Here is a 17524-nt window from a genome sequence, read left to right as displayed (position 1 = left end):
ATCAGCAGGAAAGAGAGACATAAAATAAACTAGTGTGGTATGTAGATTACGTAGTAACAATAAAATGATGTTCTATAACAATACTGTGCAGCAGGTCTAGTAATGATATTTGTAACTTGAAAAAAAAAGATGTTGATGGATTTATGCTGCATGATCAAATCGTTATTCTAATAAAGTTTTAAATAAGTTGCTTTGCTAGTTCTTTGATTACGTTTTCATCTATGGTAACACCTCTCTTCCTGTTTTTTTTAAATTCTCAACACAAGAGCAGCTTTCATTTTCATAATTTTTGCATTTTGCTTAGACACAACTCAGCGAACTTTACAGATTTCCTTTTTTTCTTGACTTTTAATTGTACATATGGACAATTCACTCACACCTAATCATCGTGCTACGTTTGACGCATTTTCTAGTTGTAACACATAGAGAACCTTTAGCATTTGTTTAATTGTCAATAATCTAAGCCCAGTGGCAAAAAGTTTTGTAGCTGTCTGCGACAAGCTTTTAGAACTTCCTAATCTGTCTGCCAAATTTTGAGTGTGGTTGCAATAAAAAAAAATAGACTAGTCTTTTTTAAATAACTATTTTTGAAATAAAGCAGGATTTGCCCCCCACCCCCGACGACAATGGTGCATCTCCCTAAATTCTATGAAGCACTCCCTTGTCAAGAGCGAGACCCCTGCCTCCCTGTCTTTGGTGGGCACCTGACAATTTGCAAACATGTGTTAGCTATTGAACAGGGGTCTGTTCAGGATTTTTCACAGGATCCTTTTCTTTTTTGTGAAAAATCAATTCATTTTGTGCTAAAGCAAATAATTTTGCGTGGGATTGTAAAATGAAATTTCAAAATGGGTTATTTTACAAAAATTTCTTTTTTCTGTTAATAATATTAATTTCCATTAAATAATTGAAAAAAAAAAAAAATCAAGCAGTGGTTGAACATTTAACTCTTTGAAACTCTTGAAATTATCAGAATTTTGTTAAAAATATCTAAATTTCGTGATTTCAATAAAAATAAAAGGAGAATTTATTTGTTTATCTCTTAACAAAGCGTACTAAATATCAAAAATTCGAAAAATCCGATTCTCAAAGTGGATGCAAAGAGACTGCAATTCTCAAAGTGAAGGCTCCAAAAGTATAAAAACAAAAACGACTCATAAAAGAATTAATTTAAAAAAAAATTATTTTAGAATTGCATTTTAGAAGCCTATGATAAACATATCATTAATACGTATCGACACAGTTGCAGCAAAACTTAAAATTAAACCATCTATTCAACATTTAAATTTTTGAATGATACACAAAAACGGAATTTCATTTTAAAATCTTGCAATGAAGGTTTTAATAGACTTTTCATTTATTTGCCTTCATATAAAGCGAATTTATTTGAGAAAAAAAGAGTAAAAGTTTGATTCTCATATCGGATGCAATCAGATTGCATTTTTCAAAATGAAAGCATTAATTAAATTACTTGATTTTCTGCTAATGGCTCCACAATTAAAACATATGGAATTCAAATGGTTACGTTGAGTTTAAACTTGCGTCAAAAATTTCAGTGGCCATTTATTCTGGCATAATTAAGCAAGCCTATCATTGGTGCGGATTTTTTAAAGCATTACAGATTATGGATCGATTTAAAACATGGGTGCCTTACGGATCCACTCACTAATTTAATCAGCAGCCAAAAAAAAAAAAAAAAATCACTTGATAATACTACACAAATAACCTTAATAAGAAGTGACTCATATTACACGGATATTTTAAACAAATATAGCGATGTTTTTCGACCATACCCTAAGATGAAGGAAATTAAGCATAATACAGTGCCTCGCATTTTGACTCGGGGACAACCAGTGTTTGCCCGACCTCGTCGGTTGCACCTGGCAAAGCTGGCAGCAGCCAAAAAAGAATTTGAATATAGATTGAACATGGAATATGCAGACCAGTACCTCAAACTGGTTGAGCCCTTTGCATATGGTGCCTAAAGATGATGGTAAGGATTTTCGTCCTACTGGTGACTACAGAGCTCTAAACCACATTACAATACCAAATAGATATCCTTTGCCTCATTTACAAGATTTTTCAAGCCAATTGCATGGTAAAGTTATCTTTTCTAAAGTAGACTTAGTTCGGGCATACCACCAAATTCTGGTCCATCCTGACAATGTCCCAAGAACCTCAATACCCACTTCTTTCGGGTTATTCGAATTCCTCTACACCCCTTTTGGGTTATCTAATGCGACTCAAACCTTTCAAAGATTTATTGATGAAGTTTTACAAGGGTGGGACTTTACCTTTGCCTACTTAGATGACATCTTAATCGCAAGTCATTATGAAGAAGAGCACAAAACGCATCTTGAATTGGTTCTAAAATGACTCTCTGACTATGGCATTTGCATTAATTTGAACAAATGTGATTTAGGTGTTTCCGAGTTATCTTTGCTACGATATTTAGTAAATCGAAAAGGCATCAAACCACTGCCAGAACGTGTTGAGCCTATTTTAAAATATCTATTGCCTACAACTGTGAAAGAACTCCAGCATTTTTTTGGTTTGTTGAATTACTATTGCAGAAATGTTAAACATGCTGCCCATATTCAAGCGCCACTCAATAAAATGCTAAAAGGCAAAAAAGGTAAAAAGAAGTGTAATTTGGAATGGACTGAAGATCAAAAGTCAGCATTCAAAGCTTATAAAACACGGCTAGCTCAGGCCACAATCTTGCTCATCCTGACCCTGAAGCCAATTTAACGCTTTTTATAGATGCTAGTGATACAGCAGTTGAGGCTTTGCTAAATCAAGTAAAGAAACTTGACAACATACAGAGTATTGAACCTCTTGCATTTTTCTCATCAAAGTTGTTTCCACCACATCAAAAACGGTCTACTTACGATCGTGAACTATACACAATTTAAGCTGCCATTAAACAGTTCAAGCACATGCTCGAAGGTCGTTTGTTCACTGTTTTTACAGACCATCGTACTTTCCAATTCGCTTTTCAACAAAGTTGGATAAACGCTCATCGAGACAGCTACGACATTTAGATTATATTGGCCAATTTACTATCGATATTCAATTTGTAAAAGGTTCCGACAATATACCCGCAGAGGTTTCATCAAGAGTTGAGGCATTAGAGCTTCTGACTATTTTGGATTACACAGCTGTGGCTGAAGCGTAAAGCACCGATACCCAGCTGCAGGGCTTATTGAAATCAGACACAATCTTGAAATTTTAAAAAATGCTACTGCCTGGAACTGAAGTTCAACTTTTTTGTGACACTTCCACAAGAAATGTTCATCCATACCTTCCCTTGGAATTTAGTAGCTTTTGACATGCTCCATAACCTAGCTCATACTGGCGTCAAAGCTACAGTTAAACTGTTAACATCCCGTTTTGTGTGGCCCGCAATAAAAAAAGATGTCACAATTTGGACACGGACTTGTATCCCATGCCAAAGAGCCAAAGTATGCCGTCATACAAGCAGTCCAGTGCATAACATTAAAGTTCCAGACAAGCGTTTTGAACATATCAATATTGACATCGTTGGCCCTCTTCCTTCTTCTCGTCGATATACATATTGCCTAACTATGATTGATCATCATACACATTGGGTCGAAGCTTGTCCAATCACTGATATAACTGCTGAGACAGTAGCTACAGTATTCAACAAAACTTGGGTAGCCCGATTTGGTATTTCCAAAATTGTCACATTCGACCAAGGAAGGCAATTCTAATCCCATTTATTTAACTCATTACTGAAATTATTGGGAATTAATCATACTCATGCAACTGCATATCACCCAATGTCAAACGGACTGATTGAAAATTGAAACAGCACAATGAAAGCGTCTTAAAAGCTCACTTAACTGACCGTTGGACAGAGGTCTTGCCAACAGTGTAGCTGGGAATGCATTCTGCATTCCATGAGACTATAAAGGCTACAACAGCTGAGCTGATCTACAGCACTGCCCTGAAGCTACCTGGAAAATTCCTCGCACCTACTGAAAAGGACTTTAGCGGTGCAGAGTTTATCCAACAATTAAGAGATTATGCAGAAGTCTTCTCCAGTCCCCACAAGCAATCACGACACCAAGTACCGATCTTTTACCGCCTTAGATCTCAAGAAGTGCAGTCATGTTTTCGTACGGCATGATGCTGTACAACCCTCACTGAAACCTTCATATGATGGACTTTTCCAGGTTCTTGAGAGAACGAACAAAGTTTTCAAGCTGCAGATTGATGGAAAACATAAATTCATATCCATTGATCGCCTAAAGCCAGCTTTCGTTCTGAACGATTCGGAACAACATCATTACCAGAACTTGACCAAAGACTCCGACTTGACTGCTGAGACTTGCTGCAACCCCTCAGTGGGACAAACCACGGAAGATAAAGGGAAGTTAAACGCACCCGTGCTGGGAGACAAGTCCGCTTCCCAGCAGGTTTCAGAACCTGTTTCACTAGAAGGGGGGTACTGCGGTGTCAGCTTTTCTAATAAAAAGAGCTGAACTGAACTGAACTTGAACTTATTTTAACTGCAACTGTAACCACATGCATTTTTTTACTCACAAGTTCTCTTCTCCCACTGCTCACGGAGAGAATTTGACTCTTATAGTCGTTCCTTAAAATGTATAAGTAAAGTGTATATATATCTCAATTTTCGTAATAAAATGACAAAAAGAATCATCTGTATTCTTGTCATAGCTTACACTTTAAGCAGGAACTTGACTTCATCGAAACATCAGTACCTGTAGTATAAAAATGGTAAATAAAAAGTTTATTAAAGTGAAATAATTTTCGAACAATAATTTTAAAGCTGGTAACCTTATTTGAAGCGATCACATTTCAATTGGCTGATATATGCTTTTTTTTAAAGTCATTAGCGGGGAAGAAAAAGTTATTACACTGCATTTTCAGATAATTTATTAACAACACCACTGCTAATGATATGATAAAACAAACAAGCAAAATTATTCACTATGTTATTAGTTATTTCTCACTTGCATCACAGAAATGTGCTGACTTTTTTTTTTTTTTTTTGCACAGAGAGCTATGCATTATTTTGATTTCAGATTTGCTTTTTCAGTAAACAATTTAAAAAAGATCATTTTGTTTTGGTTTATACGTGCCAAGGCGGGTGGGCGAACATTCACGTGATCACGTCTGCGATCATTCTCTCCTTGCATCAGCAGTTCATGCAAATAAATGTCCGACAATTGCAGACAGCTTTTTTTTTTTTCCTCTGCAGACAATTTTTTTTGGGTGAAAAAATTTTTTTTAGCGCGGAAAGAAATGTCCGCGATAGGGTTTCGTTGTCTGTGACGATGTTGCCGTGTCACGCCGTTTCTGCCACTGGGAATCTGAGTGTCAAAGTCTTTTGTTATACTCATTTCTTAGTATTTTATTACATTTTAAGAAAGTCTGGCAATTTTAAAAAGCTTACCTTTGTTGCATTGATGCATATGCTACAGTTGCTGAAACATTGGAAGGCAAATGAGGGCTTCCAACTGGTGGCATCGCCAATGGCGGTAAAGTAGGCTGTGAACTTGCATGCTGATTTGGATCATAAAAAGTAATGTTTGCATTGTTATTCGACATATTTGTAGAAATCATAGGCGAAAATTGTGGCTGGCTGCTCAAAGGAATGTGAGGGACATGAGTGTATTGCGCTCCAGAATTTACAGGTGAGGAACATTCTTCAGTTGCAGTTGTAGATTGGATATTGTTATCACCTGCAATTAAACACAATTTAAAATGATAAAAAACCCAACACCTAAAAGTACCACATAATTAAACATGAAATCAGATTACAAGTTAAAATTTTTCAGCAAAAGATGTAAGGGGAGGTGGGGCATGTTGGTCTGCATTCTTACTTATCATTTTTTATCTCATCAAAAAATTTAATAAAAAGTTCGATTTTCTACAATAAGTTTCACTAAACACTTCTCAATACCACAGTTTTTTTTTTTGGGAAGCGTTGAATTGACAAAATTTTATTTATATTAATTTTTCAACAGAACCTCGTAAAGTGGACCAACGTGCCCCATGGGTGGGGTACGTTGGCCCGCCTGGTGGGGCACGTTGGACAGCATAACTTAAACAATTTTTTATCATTTTAGTGATAAATACTAGCAAACTTTGTAACTACCTTATTCTCCTTCTTATGTAGAGTGAAAAATATAAAGTTTAAAGATCAATGTAACATGTTAAACTCATTTTAACTGATAAATCATCTTTATTTAAAACCAGCAATAAGCATTCACCATTACTATAAAATTGTTTTTAAATTAAAAAAAAAAAAAAAATCAATTATTGATTATTCATGAGACAATTAATGCAAATTAAAGTTAACTGAAGATGCATTAAATAATATCTGGGAATATGAAAGTGCTACTTCTTGAGCTTTAAAAGTAGCACTTTTATTGGACTGGATTTTGGAAGGACAAGTCACATGTTACTTTTATGCAAAGTTACATCAATATTTTAAAACTGAAGATTAGCAGTTGCCACTCGTCACGTGATGATTAAAGTTGCAAAAGTGGCAATTAAAAAATATGTCATCGATTGCCACCCCCTCCCAGCAAGGCCGTCGCTAGCTGAAATATCTGGGGGGGGGGGGGTGTTGACAATTGGCGGCCCCTGTCGATCATTTAAAAGGGTCTATTGCCCTCCCCTTCCCGCGGGTAGTGAAAAATTAATGTTTTTACATATAAGTGGGTGTGTTTTTCGTTGTTTTCCGATTAAATTTGCATTGAGTATACATCCTTTGTCCCCTACTCTTAGAAAAATTTAAACTGATGGGCTTTGCGGCCCCAAACAGCCCTACTGTTTTCAAGTATATGCTAAAAAAATTTCAAGTGAAATGAAGAACAAGAACCGTTGCTACAAATATCATATAATGCAAGAAGTTCAAAAATTAGTTCGTTAAAGTCTTACCCTTTTGGCGTTTTGTCCTGAGTATATCCTAGAAGACTAATCAACATTGACAATCATGAGGCGGCATCTTTTTCTTTATCTTTTTTTTTGCGGTGATCTTTCATTGAGAGTACATGCCATAAAGGAGTGAAAGGCTTTAGAGGCAATGTAGATAAGAGTTCAATCGTTGAAAATGTTTTGGAAACATAGATTCTACTGTTATTGGTCCACCCCCCTGTTAATTTATAAATAGAACAAATCTGTATTAATAATAATTTAATCTTAATTATACCTAATTAAAATTAACAGAGCATTTTTTTCTCGATACAATGTCCCCCATATACATACATACTTTTTTTACTTTTTTACGATTGGATTTGGAGGGAGGGGAGTATCAGGAGAGGGTTTGAAGGACTACCTTAAATGCAGTATAAAATACTCATTTTGAGGGGGTCCGGGGGTTTCTGTCCCGGGAAAAATTTGGAAAAATAGATGTAAAATCCTGCGTTTTGAGGCCTTATCCAGCATTATTCGAACAAGAAAAACATCAGTAAACGAGCTGATATGTGCATCACATGACTTCCTTTTACTCCAATTTAATGTCATTTCCCTATTATTGGCATTTTTAATGTCATTCAATAGTTTACTTGCTAAATATCACCAACAGTGGCCAAATTAAAACCAGATTTTAAAAAAAAAATCGCAAATTTGTGGCCTAGTTGGCAACAAAACTTGGTGACCAAAATACTTGCGATCTATCGACAAGTGTCCGCCAAATTATAACACCACTTGAGTTTACATCAAAATTAACAATGATTCCCCCTCCCCAAAAGGGGCAAAAGGCCCCTTTAGAAATACCCATATGCAACCAAAAGGGGAGGTGCACAACTAGACCTCACTAGGAGTCTACGTACCAAATTTCAACTTTCTAGGACATATCGTTCTTGAGTTGTGCGACTATTACATACGCACATACAGACGTAACGAGAAAACTCGTTGTAATTAACTCGGGAATCGTCAAAATGGATATTTCGTGTGTCTATACGTTCTTAGACATTTAACCACGTGTAATCGAGTCGGAAAAAAAAAACTCAACATTCATTCAGGGTGAGTTAAATTGAAATTAAGTCGATTTTTGAATGAAAATTTTTTCGCGAATACAATACTTCCTTTTTTGTAAAAGGAAGTAAAAAATAGGCAAACCAACACTTTTTACAAGTTTCACACTTTTTCGCAAATTAAGAAAATGCAAAATATGTTTTTTTTTGGTTCGGCAAATCGTCGATACGGATTGAGAGAGACGAGAATGGACAACGTATCGTCACTTGCTCAAATCGGCCTTTGGTAGAGTTAATTTTTGATCATCCCCCAATTCAAACGTATCCATTAATTACCAACTAAATACAACTTATTTTAATGCGGAATAAACTTCTGTCAGAACAGTCACTAGTTAACAGCCAAAATGTCTACCAGGAACAGTCATTGTGTCACAAATAATCGAATTCTAATGTATAGTGTTATGGTTCCTTTTTAGGGAACCCATGCTCGCTGGAACATGTAATGGATTACTAATCATTCAGGAATTATAATACTAGACTTTACTATTCTAATTGCTACATTTACTATATACATAATACTATATACAAGACAGAGTGTGTAGCCAATGCGCACATCTCCGGAGTTCGTTCCGATCTCCTCTGTTCCTGAGAGGATGTTTTTTCCTCAGTGACGTCAGTGGCTTCTGACGTCACTGTGATTACGATAGCGGAGTTCAATTAGTTCGATACACCACATTCCTCCCTTTTTAATCTTTAGTAGCCCAGTCTATCTGGTGCTTTTCTCGCGCGGGTGGAATGTCTAAAGGAACAGGTGCAGCTGATGGCTCTCCTGGCATCTTGGTAACTGCCATAGGTATGGCGGCTGGAGATCCTGGCCGGACATCAGTCATCTCCGAAGGCATGGACCGGTTTCCCTGGAGATTGCTGTTGTCGTTGTCGGTTGGACCGCTTTCAGGACGTACGTCACTGGATCTTTTCCGGAAGGATGGTTGGCACAACCAGTCGACGTCTTCAATGTCTCCCCCGTCACGCATCTGGTCGATGTGACGTCGCCAGAGTTGACCATTCACATCTACTGTGTAATGTAGTTGGCCATCTTTGCTTTTTACAGTTCCAAATCGCCATTTTCTATCGCCTTGACGATAGTTTCTAACTGCAACCTTATCTCCTACATTGAATCCTCTATCCAAAAATTCATAAGTTCCTTTGCGAACTCTTTCCTCGACTCTGCTCTTTAGATCTGGTCTAACCAGGTCGATCCTTGTACGAATTTCTCTTTTCATCATGAGCATAGCTGGGCTTTGTAATGTCGTCATGTTGGGGGCCTTCCTATATTGCATAAGAAAGGTACTCAGCGTTTGTCTAAGAGTTCCAGGATAATTTTTCATAGTTCTCAAAGATTGCTTTACAGTAAACACATACCTTTCAGCCTGACCGTTACTTGATGGTTTGAATGGTGCTGTGGGTTTGTGTTTTTTGCCATTAACTTTCAGAAATGCCTGAAATTCTTGTGACGTAAATTGTGGACCATTGTCACTTACCAACATGATCGGCAGTCCAAAGCGAGCAAAGAAATCACGTAAACATTCAACAGTTTTGAAAGTAGTGCTAGTTTTCATGGGGTATACTTCTAGCTAAAGGTCAAGATTTACGGTCGCCACTCGCCACGTGGCGACTTAGTTTTCAAAATTGGCGACCCCCAAAAAATTTTCTACAGTCGCCAACTTTTTTGGGGAGTTATTTTTATTTTAGATCCCAAGAAAAGAATTCCACACCACTCCACAGATGCATCAGTACAATAAGGATTCATCGATAGAGACCGTACTCCGACTGAATGTTGTTTATTTTACAAAGCTTGCATGTTCTTTCTCACTGCCTGCCTGTATGTTGGTTATTTTACGTTGCTTGAATGTTCCTCTTGCGCGATTCAGGATATGTAAAGTAAACAAGAATACAGTGAATTAGGAAGCCATTTGCACAAGATCAGAGCGTTTGCTCCTTTGTCTTGACTCTTTGTTTTTCAAGTAATTAGCGTACTATAATCATGATTTCAAGAAGAAATCATTATATTTTAGATTATATTTCAGATTAATTTTGATTATGCCTTCAAAGTAATTACCTTTCACGTTTTTAGTTTAGTTGCTCAAATGTATATTAAATTCAAACTTTGTTTTTTTATTTTTTTTGCATTGTATTTTACAAAGGTTTTTCCTTCTTCAAGCTCATTTTAGAACCTGCAGATTATTGGCCGCCCGCGGATAATACGCAGGAAAATATGGTTATTAAATATACAGGGTTTGTACGCTCCGGGGAAGCCTGGAATTGTCAGGGAAAATGACATAGTTAAAAATGTTAGGGAAATTTCAAATTTTGCCCCCCCCCCCAAATTTTTTTCCCCTAATTTTTTCCCAGGGAATTTTGTACTTTGAGTTCTAATCTTCGTTTTTATCGATGTTTCCTGAAAAAAAAAGTGTAAAAGTTTTGAGGCAAAATGACGCTGGCAATAAAATAAAAAAGGCGACCCTCCCCAAAAAAAAAAAACTTCCGCAGACGCCATTTTTGCCCCTTAACAGTTCCAAAGAAAAAAAATCCTAGGGTGAACAGGAATTATGCACAAATTTAACAGGAGAAGAACATTTTCCTGCTTCTAAAGCACAAGCCTGCGGATGGTAGTTTCAATTGGGAAAATCGTTTTTTAATCGAAAAGTCTTTTCAGCTACAAATGAATCGTAATCGCCATTTTTGGTCATTCATAAGATGAAAGTAGACACGATGCTTCAATGCCTAAGTTTCCAAAAACAAACAGAATTGGATGTTTTCTTTAACTGCAAACTATTGAAAACAACGCAAAATGTGCTGCAACTTGTTTTTTTTTTTTTTTAAATATGTACGCAAATGTGCTAAAAACTTTTCAACTGAATTGTTGTTTCATGAAGATTTATTATTTTTAAATTGTTTTCATGCTACAAATTCAAAAAATTATTCCTTAATTTTTCATCGTAGCCGCCATATTTGGTCATTCCCAAGATGGCAGTACAAGACTTTGTAAGTGCCTAAGTTTCCGAAAATAGCATTGGATATTTATTGCAATGCAAAGTATTGATAACAACACAAAATGTGCCCTTTTTTCCCGTGTAATTCGTAATTATTTTCTGGAAAAATGCGAAATTTTTTATCTCCAGAACATTTTTTTTATTCTAATTTATTTAGACTTATGAGCTAAAAAATGACTTTTTTGCCTTAATTGTAGTTTTTTAAGGATAAATTATTATTTATGACTACTTTTATGCTACAAATTTAAAAATCTACTCATTATCTTAAATTTTTTACTTAGTCGCCATATTTGGTCGTTTGTGAGATGGAAGAAGACAAAAATTTACAAGAATATAATTAGATGTTTATCTCAATGCCTATTGAAAATCTATTGAAAGCAATGTCTATTGAAAGTAAATGTACAAAAAGGAAAATTTTTAATTTTAATGCAAGCATCCTTTATATGCAAAAGGGAAACAAACTGATTATTGGCATTGGCCTAATGATCGACGGATGTTGACTTTTGTTAAAATGCATTATATGGTACGCCCATCGGAGCAACAAGTTAATCATATTTATACTGAAAAATAGCTTTGTACTTTGCTCAATGTGTTTTGTGTTACATACTAATAAGAAAATTAAAAAAAAGAATCTTAAACCAAAAGTGGAGAAAGATTGCTGCCGATTAAAGCAAAACGCTAATATGCATGACATGTGGCATCAAAGAAGCGTTAAAATAAGTTGAAAGTACTTTGTTTTTAACAAGTAGTAAACAAATAAAAACAATTTTAAACAAGATGTAAAAAAAAAATAGTGATAGAAATTTATTTTTAAAAATCCAGGGGTTTTTTTTTTATTGTTATTTTACAAGTGGAAAAGTTTTAGTTCTTACGCATTGCTACTTTGAACAATTTTGACTATTTTGAAAATATTGTTACTTAAACTTAATTTTGAATGAAGCGAGTAACCTGGAATTATCTAAAAAATAATCTGGAAAACCCGGAAAAGTCAGGGAATTTTTTTTAACCAAAATGTATGAACCCTGTACTTTTTTCAAATTTTTTTTCTAAAACAGTTTTATGTTTTGCTTTAAATCTTGTTCTGAAAGTATGACAATATTATGCAACTTTTGGCTCTTTAAAAAAAAATACACCATAATGTATGTTTTTTTACATAAACCCTCGAAGGTCGTTCTGATCATATTTGATTCCCAATTAACTCAAACAACCCTTATTCTGAAAATTGTCAAAATAGGAAAACAAATTAATTTAAAACTTGAAAAGGCAACTTGTTTTTAACCGCACAAAGCCCCTCCCCCCATTTTACCATTCCTTTGTCATAATCATTGTTCCATGTTGTCTCATAAATCCCGTATTTCATTAAAAATCCTATACATCATTAAAAATAGAAAGAAAAAAACATATTTCTATAAACTATATCTTATAAGAATCACTTTCATCATATTTGTTTCAAAAAATACAAATTGAAATCCCCCCCCCCCCCCATTCTCATACTAGAGCGCTGTTTTCGAAACCCGGTAAAACTGGTAACCACCAAGTTTTTTGAGTCTAGTGGCCATTGGCCACTTGAAAATTTTCTGAATCTTGAGGTCTACTTCAAGCCATTTTGAGTGTGCATCAACTAGTGATGTAAAATACCCGGGTATTTATTTTTTGGGGTAAATACCCAGGGTATATACCTGGGTAAATACCCAAAATGGGTATTTACCCGGGTATTTATTTCAAAAATTTATATTCAACTAAAATACTTTTCTGTATGTATTCCACTATGTATATATACAGAGTGTTTTGTTTTAACCTTCAAGACCTCTATTTTTGCAACCTTTAGTCCTAGATGCATACTTACAATTGCAAAAATGTTCAAAATCAGATGAAGACTTAAGATATTGAAAATTTGAAGTAAAAATAAAAATGAGTAAAAAAATACAAATTTTAACTTTTTACACGGGCCCCAGATCCTCTGACTTATTGATATTTAGGGAAATAATCTCCACTGAAAAACAATTACAAAAAAAAGTTTAACATTAGTACGACCAATATTCACTGAGATATGAAACGCAGCGTTTTGTAACTTACACCATTGTACACTTGCCGTCAGTAACATCTTTTGGGGGAAAATATAGCAGTTAATGAGTGTTTATATAAAATTATATGTGTGCAGAGTGATTTTTCAAATTGTTCAAGGTTTTGCAGCGTGTTTTGCGTATCACGGCATAACATTTGCATGAATTTTTGAGTAGAAATGAAAAATGTAATACCTTGTGTTTTTTACTTTGCCAACCTGTCATTTTTCTGAAAGGGTAATAAGTTCTAATCTCATCTTCTGCATGGTCCCTTAAAACTTTCAAATGGAATATCTCCTTGAGTTTTCATTGCACAAACGTCAAGTTTTTTTGTGTCAGTAAGTTTTAAATTCAGATCATTTCTCTAAATATAAGTTAGGGGACCTAGAGCCGTATAAAAAGTTAAATTTTGTAGTTTTTGACTCATTTTTATTTTTGCTTCAAACTTCCAATATCTTGACTCTGCATCTGAATATTTTTGCAATTGGAAGTAAGCATCTAGGACTAACGGTTGCAAAAATAAAGGTCTTGCAGGTTAAAACGAAACACCTTGTGTAACCAACTATATACAAAACAATAAATTTTTCCCTAAAATTTGTATTTTGATCACATATTTAAAGAATTATTGTGTGAAACAACTCAGCAATCTAATATGATATTCACATTAAATGTGTTGGATATGCCTAATCAATGTTGATAGCCGAATTTCACATAGAAAAAGCAATTCCACAAAAAGTAAAAAGCTTAACTGGTTACAAAAAAAAAAAAAAAGCAAACATCTTCTTCAATTATCGCATTGAAAAGAAAGATTCTTTGGTTCGTGATATGTTTCTTTCATAATTTCATTAAGTCTTTCGATAAAAAATATTATAAACTGTGTAATACATATGTATGTATCAGTTTCACCAAATATTTCATATTTAGATTTAAAAAAAATTCTCATTCACTTTTTGCATTTTTTTGTAAAATACCCAGTTTTTGGGTATTTACCCAGGCCTTGGGTAAATACCCGGGTAAATACCCAAAAAATATTTACCTACCCACTGGGTATTTACCCGATCCACATCACTAGCATCAACTATTATTAAAAACATACGTTCAAATATAGGGCCTGCGAAATTAACATGAATTCTATCCATTGGAGCGCTAGGGTACTCCCAATGGTGTACTTTTACTTTAGGAGGATCAGTTTTGTTAACTGCACAATCTACACAGTTTTTTGCAACCCTTTCAATGTCCTTGTTGATTCCCTACCAGAATACGTATGATCTCGCGATTGTTTTCATTTTGACTACACCTAAGTGTCCGTGATGCAGTTCATTTAAAATTCTTTCTCTATATATTATTATCTATATTTCGGAATGCATACACGTTACCCATACATTATGCAACCATCTTGCAGGCTGTATTCCATCTCCCTTCCCTTCAGTTCACCTCCACTTTCCAGGATTCGTAATAACGGAGTGAGTTCTTCATCCCTTTCAGTTTCTTTGGCTAAATCTTTCACTGTCACCGGCAGCGTTTCAATTTGATGTAACTGGAAGATATCAATATCATCATGTATAGCCAATTTTTCCAAATCCGTAGGTAAACGAGAGAGAAAGTCTGCATTGCCGTGTTCCTTAGTTTGACGATAAATAATGTCAAATTGAAATGATTGCAGAGTCAACGCATAATGCAATAGACGTGTAGCAGCTAAAACTGGCAAGCCTTTCTTTGAGCCAAAAATTGCCAGTAGTGGCTTATGATCTGTAATTAGAGTAAACTTGGTATTTTTCACATAGAGAAAAAATTTCTTCACAGCCCATACTATAGCTAAGGCTTCTTTGTCAATTTGAGAATACCGTTGTTCGGTCGGAGAAAGAGTTTTAGATGCAAAAGCAAGCGGTCGTTCTGAACCATCTGGAAATTTATGTGACAATACTGCTCCCAGTCCAACTGGTGACGCATCAGTTGCCAACAAAAGTGGAAGTTCTGGGTCATAATGTGCCAAAATTCTTTCCGAACAAATTTCGTCTTTGACCCTTTGAAAAGCTTCCTTACATTTCTTATCCCATTTCCAAGGAACATCTTTCTTCATTAACTCATGCAAAGATAAGCCAGTGTAGCTAACTTTTTTGAAAAGAGCGAATAAAAATTTACCAACCCCATAAATGATTTAACTTCATGAACATTTTTTGGTTCCACGGCATTTTTGATTGCTTTAACTTTTTCAGATGTTTGGGATAGTCCTTGAGAATTTATCTTGTACCCTAAAAATTCTATTTCTTTTTGAAAGAATTTACTTTTTTCTTTGTTAATTTTTAATCCATGAGTGCGGCATCTTTCAAAAAATTCTTTTAATCTTACTAAATGAGTTTCAGCGTCTGGAGCTGCAATTCTAGCATCGTCAAAAAATACTTCAACTCCCTTTAAATCCTGAAAAACACTTTCAATATATTTCTGCCAGATCGCTGGAGCGGCATTTACCCCATACATTAATCTTTTACACAGATAGAGTGCCTTATGTGTATTTATTGTCAACAATTTTTGACTTTCAGGGTGCATTTTCATTTGCAAATATGCCTGAGAGAAATCAACCTTGGAAAACACCTTGAAATCACTCAGTGATGCAAAAATATCTTCCATTCTAGGAAGTGGGTGTTGTTGCACTTTTAAATTCTTATTTAATGTTACAGAGTAATCTGAACACAACCTAACTTTACCATTTGATTTAATCACCAGTACGATCGGTGTTGCCCAATCCAAAATATGTACCTTTTCGATAATATTTTCGCGTTCTAAGCGATCTATTTCCTCGCCAATCCTATTTTTCAGTGCAAAGGGCATGGGTCTAGGTCTGCAGAATACCGGACTAGCGTCAGGTTTTAGCTCTAATTTGCACTCGTAATTTTTAATTTCTCCCAAGTCATCACTAAATAACTCTTTGTATTCACCTAACAATTTAGAAAGTAACATTTGTTTCAACTTCGCAATTTTTTATTGAATTCCAATCTAGTTTAATTTTATACAACCATTCGCGACCAAAAATTGTATCTAAATTTTCCTTAACGATATACAAGTTTAATGCGTACGTAACCTCATTATAGGTAACATTTACCGTTACATAACCCATTGGAACAATTCTATCACCTTTGTAGGTTTTAAAAATTAATTTTGTAGGGTGAATTTTCTTATTTGAAATTTTTCGGAAATTCTTCAGCGACATTATTGAAACGGCTCCACCTGTATCGGCTTCAAAGTTTACCCAATGGCCTTCGATTTGAACTTTTACCATTATAGGTTTCCTTGGTTCCTGTTCAGGCAGTGTACACTCTTCAGACTGAATTGTGTAAATAGGCACGGAATCAGCACCTTCATCTTCAGGAAAAGCTTCTACATCCACCTGTTTTTGCTTAACAGGTTTATTAACTTTATTTGCTTTGGCAGAAAAACATGCTTTTCCTAAATGACCAATTTTGCCGCATAATTTGCATTTGTAAGTCTTGAACCTACATTCATCTGTAGAATGATTTTTTCCATTACATCGAGAGCATTTTCTATTATTTTTATCTTCAGAGCACTTTTTCTTCCGATATTGGCTCTGTTTCATTTCAGCATTATATTTATGAATTCCAGATTGCCTTCCAATTAATTCTGCCGTGGATTTCTGAGATTTTTCCATCGCTAAAGCAATCTGTAAGGTTTGATTTAATTCAAGGTCATTTTCCTCAAATAATCTATCTAGTATTGCTCGATCTCTTAATCCGCTAACAAAAACATCTCGAAGCATCATTTTTAAGACATCTGGTTTATACATACAGGGAATTGCTAATGAGCGAAGTTCTGCAATGTAGGCGTTAATCGGCTCATTCTCGTTCTGCTTGCGGTTTAAAAATATGTGACGGCTAGGAATAATTAATGGCTTCGGATTGAGATGATCTCTTAGTATGTCCTTGAGCGTTTCGAAATCTTTTTCCCCAGGGTTGTCGGGTGACAAAAGATTCTTCAGTAAATTGTATAATTTTGCTGACAAACTTGATATTAGCGTTTTCGCCCTTTTTTCTGTCGGGACATTTTGAATATCTAAGAATGCCTCGAAACGTTCTATAAAAGAATCAAAATTTTCGGACATTTCATCATATTTTTCAAAATTGACCCCTGTCACTTTTGACTCATTTGGGGTATCCACTTTAAGCTTGAGAGCTTGTACAAGGGCTTCATTTTGTTTTATGAGTTCCTGAACCAGGGCCTCCATTATTTTTCAACCCAAAATACAAAAATATATAAATTTCCTACCTTGAGCCGTCTTCGGGTAATTACCCTATCCTTTTTGAAACAAGAACTTTTATAGCACTACATTAGTGGTTTCTTAACACACACTCGTCGCCACTGTTACGGTTCCTTTTTAGGGAACCTATGCTTGCTGGAACATGTAATGGATTATTAATCATTC

General features: G+C 35.1%; 1 protein-coding gene across 1 annotated transcript in view; it reads right to left on the bottom strand.

The window, feature by feature from the left end:
• Positions 1-17524, bottom strand: part of LOC129228598 (protein PRRC1-B-like) — a 96520-nt gene that overhangs the window by 59746 nt on the left and 19250 nt on the right. Inside the window, exon 3 of the mRNA XM_054863316.1 lies at positions 5444-5732. Within this exon, the coding sequence (XP_054719291.1) occupies positions 5444-5732 (289 nt within the window). The remainder of the gene's footprint in view (positions 1-5443; positions 5733-17524) is intronic.

The sequence above is a fragment of the Uloborus diversus genome, chromosome 1 (genome assembly GCF_026930045.1).
Source record: "Uloborus diversus isolate 005 chromosome 1, Udiv.v.3.1, whole genome shotgun sequence".
NCBI classification, from domain to species: Eukaryota; Metazoa; Arthropoda; class Arachnida; order Araneae; family Uloboridae; genus Uloborus; species Uloborus diversus.
The sequence above is the reverse complement of the archived record's forward strand: the minus strand, read 5'-3'. Positions and strand labels throughout refer to the sequence as shown.